General features: G+C 42.4%; 1 protein-coding gene and 1 pseudogene across 1 annotated transcript in view; one reads left to right on the top strand and one right to left on the bottom strand.

Moving 5' to 3' along the window:
- Window positions 1–473: 473 nt before the first annotated feature.
- On the bottom strand, window positions 474–591 carry LOC126425556 (5S ribosomal RNA; annotated as a pseudogene).
- A 4,372-nt stretch (window positions 592–4,963) lies between these two features.
- LOC126424660 (chymotrypsin-like) overlaps window positions 4,964–20,217 on the top strand; it is a 41,979-nt gene continuing 26,725 nt past the window's right edge. The window contains exon 1 of the mRNA XM_050087390.1: window positions 4,964–5,046. Coding sequence (XP_049943347.1) covers window positions 4,971–5,046 — 76 coding nt within the window. The 5' untranslated portion in view covers window positions 4,964–4,970. The remainder of the gene's footprint in view (window positions 5,047–20,217) is intronic.

The following is a 20,217-nucleotide window of genomic DNA, read 5'->3' as shown; positions in this document are numbered from 1 at the left end:
ATTAGTGTTCTGTGAATAATTGAGTCCTTTTAGAGTAAGCTGATTATTTTATCTTCTTGGATATCACAATATTTAGCAGACAGTAACTGTTATAATGAAATGTTGGTAATGGAGATAGTGTGTAAATTTTGGTTGTGATTAAATAAGTATCAGTGAATTTAGGATTCCTGCCTGCCAATAATTCTAAAGCTGTTTGTGAGCAGTAGGCCCCATCTGTTTCTGGTGTAAACACCCGCTGTGTAACCGCTACATTGTTACTATTAACATATATAGCATTCCGTCTTCAGGCCACGAGTGACCTACCGGGACCATCCGACCGCCGTGTCATCCCCGGTGGAGGATGCGGATAGGAGGGGCGTGGGGTCAGCACACCGCTCTCCTGGTCGATATGATGGTATTCTTGACCGACGCCACTACTATTCGGTCGAGTAGCTCCTCAATTGCCATCACGAGGCTGAGTGCACCCCTAAAAATGACAACAGCGCATGGCGGCCTGGATGGTCACCCATCCAAGTGCCGACCACGCCCGACAGCGCTTAACTTCGGTGATCTCATGGGAACCGGTGTAACCACTGCGGCAAGGTCGTTGACGCTATTAACATATATTGGAAGATTACAGCATTTTGGAACCACAGTATGACATATCGACAGTGGAGATCAACTAAATTCTTGGGACCCTTAACAATAAGCCTCTTTTAACAAATCTTCTTCTTCTTCTTGTTCTTCTTCTACGTGATCAGGCCCAGTGGACCGCACGCTGCTACAAGCTTCCTCCACTGTATTCTGTCCATTGCTGCTATCCGCAATCCGTCCACATCTATTGATGCTTGGTTTAAATCTTCATGGGGGCCATCCCTCCAACGCTTCTTGGGGTCCCTGGGGTTCTCTTTCCTGTAGGTGTGAAATCCAGGAGCTTTCGAGGCATTCTGCGATCTTCCATCTGGGCCACATGGCATTTGTTTGGCTTTGACAGTTGCTGCCATGTTCGGCTGCTGGAACGGTTCCTCACGCTCTTGGTCGTGTCCCATTCTCAATTGCTCTGTGTCTGCATCCAGAACCAGACCGAAGATCTTCCGAAGCACTTTTCTCTCAAAAACGAGGAGCTTATGGAAGTCCTGTTTCAAAGCCATATAGGACAACAGGCTGGATCAGTGTTTTGTATAGTCGGATCTTCAACTGTCTGGAGAGATATCTGGACCGAAGCAGTTGTGCTAGGCCATGGTAAGATCGGTTTCCTGCTTGTATTCTGGCATTGATCTCTGCTTCAAATGACCAGTGAAAAGTTCCTCTAGGTATTTGAATTCATGCACTCTCTTGTAGGATTTGTCTCCCACCTGCAGTGATTGTAGATGATCAGCAGTCTGACAATGACCACACGTCATAACGAGGTACTCTGTCTTGGCTTCGTTTATGTTTAGCCCAAATTTGCTAGCAGCCTTATTTCGTGCTCTGGTCATTTGCTCCAACTCCTCTTCAGACCTAGAGAGTAAACAGATGTCGTCTGCATAGACTAAGTATGCCAGTCTCTTTCTTTTGATTTCTGTCCCTTCCTCCTCTTGAAAGGTCTTGCGTAGGATCTTCTCGAGGGCAAAGTTGAACAGGATAGGGGTCACCCATCTCCTTGCCTGGGTCCTGTCACAATTTCAAATTCCTCAGTTACGCGATTTCCTATCTTCACATTTGCACGTGTTTCGCTCAGACAGATCTTTATCAGACTGATGGTTTCTCTGCCATGTCAAACTTCCTTAAACAGCTGAGCAGGCTCTTGCGATGTATACAGTTATAGGCCTTCTTAAAATCTACGAATAAAATATGCAGACCTTTACCATATTCACCCATCTACATCTACATCTAGATCCATACTCCGCAAGCCACCTGACGGTGTGTGGCGGAGGGTACTTTGAGTACCTCTATCGGTTCTCCCTTCTATTCCAGACTCGTACTGTTCGTGGAAAGAAAGATTGTCGGTATGCCCTTGTGTGGTCTTTTCGCGAGATATACGTAGGTGGGAGCAATATACTACTTGACTCCTCGGTGAAGATATGTTCTCGAAACATCAACAAAAGCCCGTACCGAGCTACTGAGCGTCTCTCTTACAGAGTCTTCCACTGGAGTTTATCTATTATCTCCGTATCACTTTCGCACTTACTAAATGATCCTGTAACGAAACGCGCTGCTCTCCGTTGGATCTTCTCTATCTCTTCTATCAACCCTATCTGGTATGGATCCCACACTGGTGAGCAGTATTCAAGCAGTGGGCGAACAAGCGTACTGTATCCTACTTCCTTTGTTTTCGGATTGCATTTCCTTAGGATTCTTCCAATGAATCTCAGTCTCGCATCTGCTTTACCGGCGATCAACATTATATGATCATTCCATTTTAAATCACTCCCAATGCGTACTCCCAGATAATTTATGGAATTAACTGCTTCCAGTTGCTGACCTGCTATATTGTAGCCAAATGATAAAGAATCCTTCTTTCTATGTATTCGCAGCACACTACACTTGTCTACATTGAGGTTCAATTGCTATTCCTGCACCATGCGTCAATACGTTGCAGATACTCCTGCATTTCAGTACAATTTTCCATTGTTACAACCTTTCGATATACTACAGCATCATCCGCAAAAAACCTCAGTGAACTTCCGATGTATATCCGCAAGGTCATTTATACATATTATGAATAGCAACGGTCCTACGACACTCCCCTGCGGCACACCTGAAATTACTCTTACTTTGGAAGACTTCTCTCCATTGAGAATGACATGCTGCGTTCTGTTATCTAGGAACTCTTCAATCCAATCACACAATTGGTCTGATAGTCCGTATGCTCTTACTTTCTTCATTAAACGACTGTGGCGAACTGTATAAAACGCCTTGCGGAAGTCAAGAAACACGGCATCTATCTCCGATCCCCTTTTCTATGGTCCTCTGAGTCTAGTGGACGAATAGCGCGAGCTGGGTTTCACACGATCGTCTTTTGCGAAACCCATGCTGATTCCTACAGAGTAGATTTCTAGTCTTCAGAAAAGTCATTATACTGGAACATAATAATACGTGTTCCAAAATTCTACAACTGATCGACGTTAGAGATGTAGGTCTATAGTTCTGCTCATCTGTTCGACGTTCCTTCTTGAGAACGGGGATGACCTGTGCCCTTTTCCAGTCTTCTGGAACGCTACGCTCTTCTAGAGACATACGGTACACCGCTGCAGGAAGGGGGACAAGTTCCTTCGCGTACTCTGTGTAAAATCGAACTGGTATCCCATCAGGTCCAGCGGCCTTTCCTGTTTTGAGCGATTTTAATTGTTTTTCTATCCCTCTGTCATCTATTTCGATATCTGCCATTTAGTCATCTGTGCGACAATCTGGAGAAGGAACTACAGTGCAGTCTTCCACTGTGAAACAGCTTTGGAAAAAGACATTTAGTATTTTGGCCTTTAGTCTGTCATCCTCTGTTTCAGCACCATCTTGGTCACAGAGTGTCTTGACATTTTGTTTTGATCCACCTACCGCTTTGACATAAGACCAAAATTTCTTAGGATTTTCTGCCAAGTCAGTACATAGAACTTTACTTTCTAATTCATTGAACGCCTCTCGCATAGCCCTCCTCACACTACATTTCGCTTCGAGTAATTTTTGTTTGTCTGCAAGGCTTTGGCTATGTTTGTGTTTGCTGTGAAGTTCCCTTTGCTTCCTTAGCAGTTTTCTAACTCGGTTGTTTCTCAGTGAGCTGCCGGAGATTGAAGATGTCATCTGCTGTTGACCGCCCGGGCTGGAAACCTCCCTGCTACTCCCCAATCACCGACTCTGCCACTGGCTGAATTCTATGTCTTATGTGTCTCTTTTTACGACTTACAGAAAATCAATTGTAACAGAGCCCTTCCATAGCCTATCGGTCTCTGATCTTGGCAGCCTATTTTTGGAGGAAGTGAATGCCAAACATTTTAGAAACACTGTGAGCTATCACTTCATGTGGAAGGGGGAACAATGTACGTGGTGGCCAACCAGTCTAGAAGTATATAGGATTTATCTGCAAAACTTTATTTGACTTCGTTTCCTATTGGATCTAAGTGCTCTCCCAGTATAACTTCACCAGTCCCTACGTGCTAAGTCTGCCTACCTTACAGGCCAGAAGCAGTTCATTCCAGTAAATGCTGCTGAAGGCAGCATGATTTCTGATGTCTTTGCTGAAGAAACTGGAATCCCACATCACCGTTCAGACACGCAGAGTCAAGTTTGTGGTCGCTGGATGTTGCTGGAGCTCAGACGGCAGCTGCTTCTCTCACCCAGACAGTTCCCGCCTTTCGCCTGGCCCTACTCGTCACTCACCAACCACACAAATGATAACCGCTAACATTCCATATTCCTTTATTATTTTTGACCTAACTCCCAGACTGTCAGTTTACCTTCGTTCCCCAGGGACAATCATTTCTGGACACCATTACGTTGACATCATGCACTCTATCAAAACGTATTAGAGATACAGGGAATGGGAGAAGCGTCCATTTTTCTGAAGGTCTTTGACACTGCGTACAATTTTAAGGTATTTCAACCACATCACTACGCTTCTTTTTTTTGCCGGTGGTGCCCTCCCTTACAGTGGCTGTGATATTGCACTACCGTTATCAAGAATTTGAATTCTCTATACCAGGCGACAAGTCGCACCTTCTCAAGATCTACCGCAGTTTTGATGGGATCCAAGTCAAATCTGCAAGAAAGGAAAAATAAAAACAACTCTGACAGCTGATAAACGTTTCAAAACAAACAATGGTTCTTTATCTCTAATAATTTCCAAGTCAAGATGTTTTGAAATGACAGCTGGACTTTATGGACATCTCACTTGAACTGTACGATAGTGACACCGATACGACAGACACGTCAAGATCTGGTGATCTGATAAGACGCTATATAAGGCTCGGCGCTATGCCGAGAGACTACAATTAGCAGCGGGAACTGCACCAGGAGCAATGGCTGCACGCGTCCTATTCCTGTTGCTATCTGTTCTGCTGGTAGTTACGGCGAAGCCGAGTACCAGCAAATGGGGTGAGTGTTCCTCTGGTAAAGATTAAATTTCACAATGAAAAGCGTAAAAGGGCCAAAAATTTTATTATAAATTTTTGTAGCTTCTGCTGATATTGAAAAGAATTTATACAGCATTTAATTTTTCTTATTGTTTCTGTTTAGTTTATAACATACTGATACGATTTCCTCTCCTCTGTCAATCTCTTCATCGTAGATTACCGTTCATGCACAACATCCTCCATTATCAAATTCTTGTCGGGTTTCCCGGCGGATCAGACTGTCATTGTTGTTGTTGTTGTGGTCTTCAGTCCTGAGACTGGTTTGATGCAGCTCTCCATGCTACTCTATCCTGTGCAAGCCTCTTCATCTCCCAGTACCTAATGCAACCTACATCCTTCTGAATCTGCTTAGTGTATTCATCTCTTGGTCTCCCTCTACGATTTTTATCCTCCACGCTGCCCTCCAATACTAAATTGGTGATCCCTTGATGCCTCAGAACATGTCCTACCAACCGATCCCTTCTTCTGGTCAAGTTGTGCCACAAACTTCTCTTCTCCCCAGTCCTATTCAGTACTTCCTCATTAGTTATGTGATCTACCCATCTAATCTTCAGCATTCTTCTGTAGCACCACATTTCGAAAGCTTCTATTCTCTTCTTGTCCAAACTATTTATCGTCCATGTTTCACTTCCATACATGGCTACACTCCATACAAATACTTTCATAAATGACTTCCTGACACTTAAATCTATACTCGATGTTAACAAATATCTCTTCTTCAGAAACGCTTTCCTTGCCATTGCCAGTCTACATTTTATATCCTCTCTACTTCGACCATCATCAGTTACTTTCCTCCCCAAATAGCAAAACTCCTTTACTACTTTAAGTGTCTCATTTCCTAATCTAATTCCCTCAGCATCACCCGACTTAATTCGACTACATTCCATTATCCTCGTTTTGATTTTGTTGATGTTCATCTTATATCCTCCTTTCAAGACACTGTCCATTCCATTCAACTGCTCTTCCAAGTCCTTTGCTGTCTCTGACAGAATTACAATGTCATCGGCGAAGCTCAAAGTTTTTATTTCTTCTCCATGGATTTTAGTACCTACTCCGAATTTTTCTTTTGTTTCCTTTACGGCTTGCTCAATATACAGATTGAATAACATTGGGGAGAGGCTACAACCCTGTCTTACTCCCTTCCCAACCACTGCTTCCCCTTCATGTCCCTCGACTCTTATAACTGCCATCTGGTTTGTGTACAAATTGTAAATAGCCTTTCGCTCCCTGTATTTTACCCCTGCCACCTTTAGAATTTGAAAGAGAGTATTCCAGTCAACATTGTCAAACGCTTTCTCTAAGTCTACAAATGCTAGAGACGTAGGTTTGCCTTTCCTTAATCTTTCTTCTAAGATAAGTCGTAAGGTCAGTATTGCCTCACGTGTTCCAGTGTTTCTACGGAATCCAAACTGATCTTCCCCGAGGTCGGCTTCTACCAGTTTTTCCATTCGTCTGTAAAGAATTCGCGTTACTATTTTGCAGCTGTGGCTTATTAAACTGATTGTTCGGTAATTTTCACATCTGTCAACACCTGCTTTCTTTGGGATTGGAATTATTATATTCTTCTTGAAGTCTGAGGGTATTTCGCCTGTCTCATACATCTTGCTCACCTGATGGTAGAGTTTTGTCAGGACTGGCTCTCCGAAGGCCGACAGTAGTTCCAATGGAATGTTGTCTACTCCCGGGGCCTTGTTTCGACTCAGGTCTTTCAGTGCACTGTCAAACTCTTCACGCAGTATCGTATCTCCCATTTCATCTTCATCTACATCCTCTTCCATTTCCATAATATTGTCCTCAAGTACATCGCCCTTGTATAGACCCTCTATATACTCCTTCCACCTTTCTGCTTTCCCTTCTTTGCTTAGAACTGGGTTTCCATCTGAGCTCTTGATATTCATATAAGTGGTTCTCTTATCTCCAAAGGTCTCTTTAATTTTCCTGTAGGCAGTATCTATCTTACCCCTAGTGAGATAAGCCTCTACATTCTTACATTTGTCCTCTAGCCATTCCTGCTTAGCCATTTTACACTTCCTGTCGATATCATTTTTGAGACGTTTGTATTCCTTTTTGCCTGCTTCATTTACTGCATTTTTATATTTTCTCCTTTCATCAATTAAAATCAATATTTCTTCTGTTACCCAAGGATTTCTACTAGCCCTCGTCCTTTTACCTACTTGATCCTCTGCTGCCTTCACTACTTCATCCCTCAAAGTTACCCATTCTTCTTCTACTGTATTTATTTCCCCCATTCCTGTCAATTGTTCCCTTATGCTCTCCCTGAAACTCTGTACAACCTCTGGTTCTTTCAGTTTATCCGGGTCCCATCTCCTTAAATTCCCACCTTTTTGCAGTTTCTTCAGTTTTAATCCACAGGTCATAACCAATAGATTGTGGTCAGAGTCCACATCTGCCCCTGGAAATGTCTTACAATTTAAAACCTGGTTCCTAAATCTCTGTCTTACCATTATATAATCTATCCGATACCTTTTAGTATCTCCAGGGTTCTTCCATGTATACAACCTTCTTTCATGATTCTTAAACCAAGTGTCAGCTATGATTATGTTGTGCTCTGTGCAAAATTCTACCAGGCGGCTTCCTCTTTCATTTCTTAGCCCCAATCGATATTCACCTACTATGTTTCCTTCTCTCCCATTTCCTACACTCGAATTCCAGTCATCCATGACTATTAAATTTTCGTCTCCCTTCACTATCCGAATAATTTCTTTTATTTCATCATACATTTCTTCAATTTCTTCGTCATCTGCAGAGCTAGTTGGCATATAAACTTGTACTACTGTAGTAGGTGTGGGCTTCGTATCTATCTTGGACACAATAATGCGTTCACTATGCTGTTTGTAGTAGCTTACCCGCAATCCTATTTTCCTATTCATTATTAAACCTACTCCTACATTACCCCAATGTGATTTTGTGGTTATAAACCTGTAGTCACCTGACCAGAAGTCTTGTTCCTCCTGCCACCAAACTTCACTAATTCCCACTATATCTAACTTTAACCTATCCATTTCCCTTTTTAAATTTTCTAACCTACCTGCCCGATTAAAGGATCTGACATTCCACGCTCCGATCCGTAGAACGCCAGTTTTCTTTCTCCTGATAACGACATCCTCTTGAGTAGTCCCCGCCCGGAGATCCGAATGGGGGACTATTTTACCTCCGGAATATTTTACCCAAGAGGACGCCATCATTATTTAATCATACAGTAAAGCTGCATGCCCTCGGGAAAAATTACGGCTGTAGTTTCCCCTTGCTTTCAGCCTTTCGCAGTACCAGCACAGCAAGGCCGTTTTGGTTATTGTTACAAGGCCAGATCATTCAATCATCCAGACTGTTGCCCTTGCAACTACTGAAAAGGCTGCTGCCCCTCTTCAGGAACCACACGTTTGTCTGGCCTCTCAACAAATACCCCTCCGTTGTGGCTGCACCTACGGTACGGCTATCTGTATCGCTGAGGCACGCAAGCCTCCCCACCAACGCCAAGGTCCATGGTTCATGGGTTCATATGGTCTCAATATTTCAGCGGTCCACCTGGCCGCCATCATCAGGTGAGAAAAGCTACGCTGCTGTCGCCTATAACTGATACCACTCGCAAATGACTGCGCCTTTATATTCATCGGAAGTACAACAACGCATGCGCTAGATACATGGCGCACGCGCTCAGTCATTCCTGCTGCCCCATGGTGCGTGCGCACTGTATCTAGTCCATGCGCTATTGTACTTCCGATGTATATAAAGGTGCAGTCATTTGCGAGTGGAATCAGTTACGGGGGAGAGCAGCATAGCTTTTCTCACCTGATGATGGCGGATAGGTGGACCGCTGAAATAGTGTGCCCAAATGACAGTCTGATCCGCCTGGAAACCCGACAAGAATTTGATATAGTAACACGCAGGGAAAGTCTACATAGTCACAACATCCCCCATTATTTGCTGCATATAGTTAATGGAGATTATGAGATTTCTTTAAGAAAACATAAACATTGTTGTTATTTCATATAGCTGTTTGCAATGAAACTGTTTGTTGCAGAACGAAGACTAATTTATAGTTCAAGGGTTATATGAAGGGATTATTTCAATAGTGGTACAAGTCCATTTTTGTTCATTTTGAGATACAGAGTCCTAAAGTTAAATGAGCGCTGAAAAATGTGTAGTTGAGATACCAGAATATTCAAGCATATGGCTTCTTGCTAGAGATGAACCTTTCTTTCTGTTTGTTTGGATCATTAACTTCAGAAGCATTATCGTAGAAAAGTGGAGGTAATGTACTTGTACAACTATTGAAATAAGCCCTTCATATGTATGGCGTTTCTATATAAAAGACTGTCTTGCAATCTGTTTTCCTTTACTATTTTTGAATGGAGTTGTTTTCCGTACTAATACTGAAGCTATTTCCTAATATCTTAGCATTTTCCTTGTCAAAGCGTCCCTTAGTCAGAGTTTTCTACATATCAGTCTACATGACGAATCTGCAGAGAATTTTCACAATTCTTATCTGATCGATTCACTTTATTTTCTACATATTTCTGTATCAACACTCATCTCCTTAGCCGACGTCACGGTCGTGCGCTTGTGATGCCGCTTTCTACTTGGGGATGTGCCGGTACGAATACTCGTAGTGGAAAATTTTCAGTGACAGTATTTGTTCTGCAGACGGCAGACAGGTGGCAGGACGAAGACTCAGAGCACCAGTCTGCGTGAATATTCTGGATCACATCTCAAACAGCAATGCAGTGATTCATGACGTGAGGAGTGCCACGGTGATCCATCCATCGGATGGCAACGTTTAGCTCTGTGGCCCCCTTCATGCTATTCCGAAGCAGTACTCTGTGTGATGGTACTATGTCTCGCCCTTTCTCTTCCCTTCATCCATAGCAATATTAATCCAACATTACACCGTACAAGCATCAGTCACGCTCATCCACACGTTAGAGATACACATTCGACACTTCATACCATACCAGCTCTGAGGAAGGCAACGCAAACCACCTCCGCTACGACCTCGCCTAGAATGGATATGCAGACCTCCTGCCTCTCCTCCCCAACACTCATTCCCTTTTTGTAGCACCTCATCTCAATTCTCTTGTTTTCCATTTTCCCCACAGTTCATGGCCCACATAATTCCTGTGCTCCAGGTGTACATATTAACAAATATAATGCTGTGCTTTACATGCTCCTTATTTCATCGGTCATCCTTTAGTTTTCTTCCAAGGTAGTGAAAACCTATTGCTTCATCAACTGGGTGGTCCCGACTTCTCATTTTAGGTTTTTCGCTGTACCACGAACACCTTCCTCTTCATTTGGTTTACCCTGAATCCGCATTTTATGCTTATAAAACTGTTAATTCCATTCAACATGTGATGTATTTCTTCTTCACTTTTAAACAAAAATGGTGAACTCTTAATGGTATCTTAAGAAGGCTATGATTTTTCATCTTAAATTTTAGTCCAACTTACAAACGATTCTTCCCTTTAATTTTTCGCTTTTTCATCACACAGGTTAAATGTGTAAGCGAGGCATACAGCATCCATACCTTCTTGTTATTGTTAGGTTTTCAATCCATAGACTGTTTTGATGCAACTCTTCTCACTGGTCTATCCTTGACAAGACTCCTCATTTACGAATAACTATCGCAACCTGGATCCTTTTGAACCTTTTCACTGTATTCCTGTATGCGTTGGTCTCCCTCTACGCTTTTACTCCCCACATTTCCCTCCGTTACCAGAAATGATTTAGGTCCAAAACATGCTATTTCAACTGATTCCATTTTTAGATAAGCTCTTAAGTAAATTTCTTTTTTCCTCAAATCAGTTTATTACATCCTTACTAGGTACTCATTCTTCCCATCTAACCTTTAGACCTCTTCTTAAAAGTTTATCGTCCACGTTTCGTTTCTGTACACTCCAAATAGATACATTCAGAAAATGACTTACGAATATTTAAATTTATATTACATACTAACAAATTTCCCTTTATTAAGCCGATTTTCTTGGTCTTAAAATCACATTTCTAACCTTCTCTCGTCCACCATCAGTTATTTTACTGTTCAAATGGGAAAACAGCAAACGCTCCATTACCCGTGAGCGATTATCCGCGTTGTGGATTTGCCGTGCCCTATTTCTCCCTTTTCTTGTTTGTTGAGCAGCTGAAAGTTTTTCTTTTATCGAGGAGTGGACCGCATGTGAGAAATAATGTCAGGCTACAACAGGGTGTAGTAAACAATGTGCCACTCGAACACCTCAAGCGCTGGACTACATTGTTGTGGTGAATACTGTTAGTGGCAAACGACTTCTGAAAAGCGAAAACGTGTTAAACTTGAAGTAGTACACAAACTCGAAGAAGGCAGTATCGATACGCGGAATGTGGCACTGATTTGCAATTTGGGTGAATTACGATCCGTGATATTCGTAAAAGCGACAAAATAATTCAATTTGCTAGCAGTTCTGACTGACCTAAAGCTTTTTCAGTGCGAAAGATTATGAAAATGTCTACATACGCAGAACTGTATAAATTTATTTTATTTATTTATTTACACGTCTAGTTCCATAGGACCAAATTGAGGAACAAATCTCCAAGGTCATGGAACTTGTCAGTACATGAAATCACAACATAAAAGTAATAACAGATAAAATAAAATGTTTATCAACCCAAAAAAAAGTCAAGCCGAACGGTTAAGTATACGCAATCCACAATATACACTCCTGGAAATTGAAATAAGAACACCGTGAATTCATTGTCCCAGGAAGGGGAAACTTTATTGACACATTCCTGGGGTCAGATACATCACATGATCACACTGACAGAACCACAGGCACATAGACACAGGCAACAGAGCATGCAAAATGTCGGCACTAGTACAGTGTATATCCACCTTTCGCAGCAATGCAGGCTGCTATTCTCCCATGGAGACGATCGTAGAGATGCTGGATGTAGTCCTGTGGAACTGCTTGCCATGCCTTTTCCACCTGGCGCCTCAGTTGGACCAGCGTTCGTGCTGGACGTGCAGACCGCGTGAGACGACGCTTCATCCAGTCCCAAACATGCTCAATGGGGGACAGATCCGGGGATCTTGCTGGCCAGGGTAGTTCACTTACACCTTCTAGAGCACGTTGGGTGGCACGGGATACATGCGGACGTGCATTGTCCTGTTGGAACAGCAAGTTCCCTTGCCGGTCTAGGAATGGTAGAACGATGGGTTCGATGACGGTTTGGATGTACCGTGCACTATTCAGTGTCCCCTCGACGATCACCAGTGGTGTACGGCCAGTGTAGGAGATCGCTCCCCACACCATGATGCCGGGTGTTGGCCCTGTGTGCCTCGGTCGTATGCAGTCCTGATTGTGGCGCTCACCTGCACGGCGCCAAACACACATACGACCATCATTGGCACCAAGGCAGAAGCGACTCTCATCGCTGAAGGCGACACGTCTCCATTCGTCCCTCCATTCACGCCTGTCGCGACACCACTGGAGGCGGGCTGCACGATGTTGGGGCGTGAGCGGAAGACGGCCTAACGGTGTGCGGGACCGTAGCCCAGCTTCATGGAGACGGTTGCGAATGGTCCTCGCCGATACCCCAGGAGCAACAGTGTCCCTAATTTGGTGGGAAGTGGCGGTGCGGTCCCCTACGGCACTGCGTAGGATCCTACGGTCTTGGCGTGCATCCGTGCGTCGCTGCGGTCCGGTTCCAGGTCGACGGGCACGTGCACCTTCCGCCGACCACTGGCGACAACATCGATGTACTGTGGAGACCTCACGCCCCACGTGTTGAGCAATTCGGCGGTACGTCCACCCGGCCTCCCGCATGCCCACTATACGCCCTCGCTCAAAGTCCGTCCACTGCACATACGGTTCACGTCTACGCTGTCGCGGCATGCTACCAGTGTTAAAGACTGCGATGGAGCTCCGTATGCCACGGCAAACTGGCTGACACTGACGGCGGCGGTGCACAAATGCTGCGCAGCTAGCGCCATTCGACGGCCAACACCGCGGTTCCTGGTGTGTCCGCTGTGCCGTGCGTGTGATCATTGCTTGTACAGCCCTCTCGCAGTGTCCGGAGCAAGTATGGTGGGTCTGACACACCGGTGTCAATGTGTTCTTTTTTCCATTTCCAGGAGTGTAACATAGGAATCAGCTTAATTTTTCAAGGAAATCCTCAACAGAATGGAAGAAGTGACGTACGATGAAACTCTTCAGTTTCGATTTGAAAGTGCTTGGATTACTGCTAAGATTTTTGAATTCTTGTGGTAACTTATTGAAAATGGATGCAGCAGTATACTACATACCTTTCTGCACAAGAGTTAATGAAGTGCGATCCAAATGCAGACTGTATTTCTGTCTAGTAATAACTGAGTGAAAACTGCTAACTCTAGGGAATAAGCTGATATTGTTGACAAGAAACGACAGCAAAGAATATATATATTGAGAGGTCAATGTCAGGATTCCCAGACTAGTGAACAGGGCTCGACAAGAGGCTCGTGAACTTACACCACTTATTTCCCGAACTGAGCGTTTCTGAGCCAAATAAATCCTTTGAGAATGGGAAGAGTTACCCCAAAATGTAATATTATACGACAAAAGCGAATGAAAATAAGCAAAGTAGACTAATATTCGTATCGAACGATCACTTGCTTCAGATACCATTCGAATAGTAAAAATAGTAGCATTAAGTCTTTGAACAAGACAGTTAACTGTCTATCTCAACACCTAGAAATATGAACTGCCGATTCTGTGAAATTAAAACGTCAGATTTTGTTTAATTGCGTGTTAGAAACTGTAAAAACTGAGTTTTACTGTGATTTAACTTTCTACAAGCCATGAACTTTTGTCTTGAACTGCACTATTTGAAACAGTCCCAACGTTGCACACAACATTCTTTACTACCACGACAGTGTCATCAGCAAACAGGAATACTTTAGAGTTACCTGTAATACTAGAAAGCACATCATTTATATAAATAAGGAACAGGAGTATCCCAGATACTGATCCTTAGGGCACGCCCCATTTGCCTGCACCCCACTCAGACCCCACATCATTGCCATTCTCAACACAGTGAATAATGACCTTTTGCTGTCTGTTGTCAGAGTAAGAGGTGGACCAATGGTAAGCTACTCGCCGTATTCCATAATGGTCCATCTTCTGGAGCAATATTTTGTGATCAACACTAAAGCATTGGTTAAATCAAAAAATTCACCTAGCGTTCTAAACCTTTTCTTTAATCTATCCAGTACCTCACAGAGAAAAGAGAATAAAGCATTTTCAGTTGTTAAACGGCATCTAAAGCCGAACTGTAATAGCAAATTATATGATAGAAAATGATCAATTATCCTTAATGCACAGTCTTTTTAACAACTTTAGCAAACACTGATGGCATAGAGATAGGTCTAAAATTGTCTAAATTATTCCTTTCTCCCTTTTTAGAAAGTGGCTTTACTACTGATTACTTTAATCGTTCAGGAAACTGACCATTCTATAGAAAAAATTATAAATATGGCTAAGTACATGGCTAACATGAGCCGCACAGTAATTTTCTCCTAGGTACTCCATCATATTCACCAGAGTCCAGTGATTTAATTATTGACTCAATCTCCCCTTTGTCAATATCACAAAGAGGTATTTCAGACATCAATCGCAGAAAGACATTTTCCAAGTGAGTTATATGATTGCCTGGAAAAAATAAGCTGTTATTTAGTTCACTAGCAACGCTCAGAAAATGATTGTCAAATACTGTACATATATCTGACTTACCAGCAACAGATTTTTTTTTACTATGAACTGGTTTTATATCGTCGACCTTGTGCTGCTGGCCAGACACTTCCTTTACAACTGACCATATGGTCTTAATTTTATCCTGTGTATTAGATATTCTATTTGCGTACCACACACTCTTTACCTTCCTAATAACATTTTAAGCACCTAACACTACTGTCTGTAAGGGGTACTGTAGCTTGATTGTGGCTTCTTCTAACATTTTGACATAATTCCCACTTTGTTCTACATGATAACCCTATCCCACTAGTCAGCCATCCGGGCTGCATTTTACTGCTAGTAGCCTGTTCATGTGGCCAAGACAGATACAAAGCCCACGCCTACCACAGTAGTACAAGTTTATATGCCAGCTAGCTCCGCAGATGACGAAGAGATTGATGAAATGTATGATGAGATAAAAGAAATTGTTCAGATAGTGAAGGGAGACGAAAATTTAATAGTCATGGGTGACTGGAACTCGATAGTAGGAAAAAGAAGAAAAGGAAACGTAGTAGGTGAATATGGAATGGGACTAAGGAACGAAAGAGGAAGCCGCCTGGAAGAATTTTATACAGAGCATAACTTAATAGCCGGCCGGAGTGGCCAAGCGGTTCTAGGCGCTACAGTCTGGAACCGCGCGACCGCTACGGTCGCAGGTTCGAATCCTGCCTCGGGCATGAATGTGTGTGATGTCCTTAAGTTGGTTAAGTTTAAATAGTTCTAAGTTCTAGGGCACTGATGACCTCAGCAGTTAAGTCCCATAGTGCTCAGAGCCATTTGAACCATTTGCCATAACTTAATCATAGCTAACACTTGGTTCAAGAATCATAAAAGAAGGTTTTATACATGGAAGAAGCCTGGAGATACTGGAAGGTTTCAGATTATATAATGGTAAGACAGAGACTCAGGAACCAGGTTTTAAATTGTAAGACATTTCCGGGGGCAGATGTGGACTATGAGCGCAATCTATTGGTTATGAACTGTAGATAAAAACTGAAGAAACTGCAAAAAGGAGAAAATCTGAGTAGATGTGACCTGGATAAACTGAAAGAATCAGAGGTCGTAGAGAACTTCAGAGAGAGCATTAGGGAACGATTGACAAGAAAGGGGGAAAGAAATACAGTAGAAGAAGAAGGAGTAGCTTTGAGAGAAGAAATAGTGAAGGTAGCAGAGGATCAAGTAGGTAAAAAGACGAGGGATAACAGAAATACTTGGGTAACAGAAGAAATATTGAATTTAATTGATGAATGGAGAAAATATAGAAATGCAGTAAATGAAGCAGGCAAAAAGGAATACAAACGTCTCAAAAATGAGATCGACAGGAAGTGCAAAATGGCTAAGCAGGGATGGCTAGAGGACAAATGTAAGGATGTAGAAGCTTATCTCACTAGGGGTAAGATAGATACTGCCTACAGGAAAATTAAAGAGACCTCTATAGAAAGGAGAACCACTTGCATGAATATCAAGAGCTCAGATGGAAGCCCAGTTCTAAGCAAAGAAGGGAAAGTAGAAAGGTGGGAGTATATATATATATATATATATATATATATATATATATATATATATGGCATATACAAGGGCGATTCTTGAGGACAATATTATAGAAAGGGAAGGAAATGATGATGAAATAGGAGTCGGGTACTGCGTGAAGCGTTTGACAGAGCACTGAAAGACCTAAGTCGAAGGCCCTGGGAGTAGGCTACATTCCATTAGGACAGCCTTGGGAGAGCCAGGCCTAACACCTCTACCATCTGTTGAGGAACTCTACCATCTGGTGGTATGAGACAGGCGAAATACCCTCAGACCTCAAGGAGAATATAATAATCCCAATCCCTAAGAAAGAAGATGTTGACAGATGTGAAAATTACCGAACTATCAGTTTAATAAGCAACGAGTGCAAAATACTAGCACGAATTCTTTACAGACGAATGGAAAAACTGGCAGAAGCCGACCTTGGGGATGATCAGTTTGGTTTCCGTAGAAATGTTGGAACACGTGAGGCAGTACTGACCCTACGACTTGTCTTAGACAGTAGATTAAGAAAAGGCAAACCTACGTCTCTAGCATTTGTAGACGTAGAGAAAGCTTTTGACAATGTTGACTTGAATATTCTCTTTCAAATTCTGAAGGTGGCAGGGGTAAAATACAGGGAGCGAAAGGCTATTTACAATTTGTACAGAAACCAGATGGCAGTTATAAGAGTCGAGGGGCATCAAAGGGAGGCAGTGGTTGGGAAGGGAGTGAGACAGGGTATATTAAGCAAGCAGTGAAGGAAACAAAAGAAAAATTCGGAGTAGGTATTGAAATCCATGAGAAGAAATAAAAACTTTGAGGTTCGCCGATGACATTGTAATTCTGTCAGATATAGCAAAGGAACTGGAAGAGCAGCTAAACGGAATGGATAGTGTCTTGAAAGGATGATATAAGATGAACATCAACAAAAGAAAAACGAGGATAATGGAATGTAGTCCAATTAAATCGGGTGATGCTGCGGGAATTAGATTAGAAAATGAGGGGCCTAAAGTAGTAAAGGAGTTTTGCTATTTGGGGGCAAAATAACTGATGATGGTCGAAGTAGAAAGGACATAAAATGTAGACTGGAAGTGGAAGGAAAGAGTTTCTGAAGAAGAGAAATTTGTTAACATATAGATTTAAGTGTCATGAAGTCGTTTCTGAAAGTATTTGTATGGAGTGTAGTCATGTATGGAAGTGAAACGTGGACGATAAATAGCTTAGACAAGAAGTGAATAGAAGCTTTCGAAATATGGTGCTACAGAAGAATGCTGAAGATTAGATGCATAGATAACTAACGAGAAAGTATTGAATAGAATGGGAGAGACGAGAAATTTGTGGCATGGCTTGACTGGAAGAAGGTATAGGTTGGTAGGGCCTATTCTGAGGCATCAAGGGATTACCAACTTGGTGTTGGAGGGCAGCGTGGAGGGTAAAATCGTAGAGGGAGATCAAGAGATGAATAAACTAAACAGATTCAGAAGGATGTAGGTTGCAGTAGGTACTGGGAGATGAAGAAGCTTGCACAGGATAGAGTAGCATGGAGAGCTGCAACAAACCAGTCTCTGGACTGAAGACCACAACAACAACAACAACAACAACAACCCTGTTTAGAATGTTCCAATGGAAAGCAACTCTCAAACAGCATGAGAAATGTGTTAGGAGAAGCATTACATTTTTTCATCTATGTTATCGGCACTATAAACATCCTACCACTCTTGTTGCTTAACAAGGTTTAAAAAACATTGGATTAGCTTTCCTGCAGAGTTTGTAATTCCTTGTAAAACTTGTTTGAGTTCAAAAGCCCCTTTATGTTATAATTTGTGTATCATTGTCTGTAAGGCCATTCACCCCTTCACTAACAGTATGCCCATTCAGTAATGAACAATGTATAAAAATATTGTCTATAACTGAGCTACTGTTCCCCTGTACCCTGGTTGAAAAAACACGGTGTGCATGAGATCATATGAGTTTAGGACATCAACCAACATTCTTTTCATGTGCAATCATATACAAAATTAATATTGAAGTCACCACATATAAGTAAGTGTTTGTACTTCCTATAGAGTGACGAAGAGCCCTCACTAGCTTGAGCAGAAATGCTCTGAAGTTAGAGGTAGGGGACCCATAAACAACAACAAGCAGAAGTCGCTCTAAATTCCACTGTCCCTGCACAACATTCAAATATCTGTTCAGTGCTGTGCCGTGATACGTCTACAGACTCAAATGGAATACTGTTTTTTACATACATGGCCACTTCCCCAGTCCACAAGTAACTTCTTGAAAAACAGCCAGCTAATCTGTATTCTGGTAAAGGAAGCCTCTGAATTTTCAAATTATTTATGTGGTACTCTGATATACCAATAAGGTCAGAGTCAATATCTACAAGCAGTTCACTAACTTCATCTCTAATATCTTTTGTATTTTGATGAAATGTGCTAATTCTTTCTCTACTTTGATGCCTGACCTCCTCTGAAGGCGATTCCTTTGTTAGAGGGACTTCCTTTAATCAGGTATATCAGCTGACTTCAGTTCAGAAAGGTTCAACTACTACAAGAATTTTTCCATGAGTGATCCCACTACCATCCAATTTGAGATACCTACAAGTTTTGCCAGCCTCCCTTGCCATATTTACTGAGGTGCAGGCCATGCCCAGTGAAATCCGATGTATCGATATACTCAACTGGCACCACTGCAGTGTGAGGCATGGCCTGTGCCATCAGTGACTTCTCCAGCCCCGTTTTAACACGTCTAACAGCAGCATTAACGTGAGGCCGATCCTGATGCTGAAACAGTTGCACGAAATGCATCTTAGTACCACCAATTTGAGTAGCTGTCTTTACCAGGTCTCCACCTACATCATATTCCCCATCCCTATCACGACTATTCCCTGCTTCACCGACACTCATTACCTGATTCTCTTTCGTAAAATTCCTGCACAACTCCCCTATGCTGTCAGTCACCTGACCCAATCCTCACTAGGCTTCATAATGCTGGTGACCGGATATTCACTCCTGAACGCTGCAACTTCTGGCCTACACCTATACCTTGTGAACTACCTAGCAACAGAACCTTCTTCTTTCTGTTAGACTTTGAAGCTAACTTAGGTTTCCTAACTGCTGAGCGCTGCTGCGTGTTTCCTACACCTACAGCTACAAGAGGCTTCTCTTCACTCAACTCTGACAGGTGTAAAATCTATTGCATATATGTAAAATACAACTGTCTGAATACCTCCTCCTCTTAGCTGCGTTCTTGCAAACTGCTATTTCTCATTCCCCAGCACCCTTCACCCTCCTCAACTTATCTAGTTCGTCCTTTGGGTACTGTAACTGTACCTAAAGGCCACAGATCTTACTCTTCTGCTCCTCTACCAAATTATTTCTGCCTAAAATTGTACACTCCCAGGAGAGGACCTAGCTAAAATGCCCACTAAATTCCTCACTGGAGTCCCCCAATGAAAATACTTTCAACAAATCCCACACTGTAACCCCCTACTCACAAACCTACGACAAATCCCACACTTCTCATTCATGATAAAGTTTTACAGTTACTGGAAAAAGTAAACGTCTACATTACCTAAGTTTAATTACATCAGCAGAACTATTTAAAGAACTAACAATAGTGGTCTCGAAATTCTCTCTCTACTAAGAAAGCATCAAATTTGATCTATACCACTAAACCACAACTAATACCAATAGCTTCAAAACTTTACACAATATTCTTAGCTGAAACCAAAAATTCAAGCGTCCACTGGAACACACGATGAAGTTAAAACAGTGAATGTAATTTTACTGCAATATTTCACTAGAAACAAAAAAAAAAAAACAAAAAACGGCAGCTTAAAACCACCACACCAATTTTAC

The sequence above is a fragment of the Schistocerca serialis genome, chromosome 10, assembly GCF_023864345.2.
Source record: "Schistocerca serialis cubense isolate TAMUIC-IGC-003099 chromosome 10, iqSchSeri2.2, whole genome shotgun sequence".
NCBI classification, from domain to species: Eukaryota; Metazoa; Arthropoda; class Insecta; order Orthoptera; family Acrididae; genus Schistocerca; species Schistocerca serialis.
The sequence above is the reverse complement of the archived record's forward strand: the minus strand, read 5'-3'. Positions and strand labels throughout refer to the sequence as shown.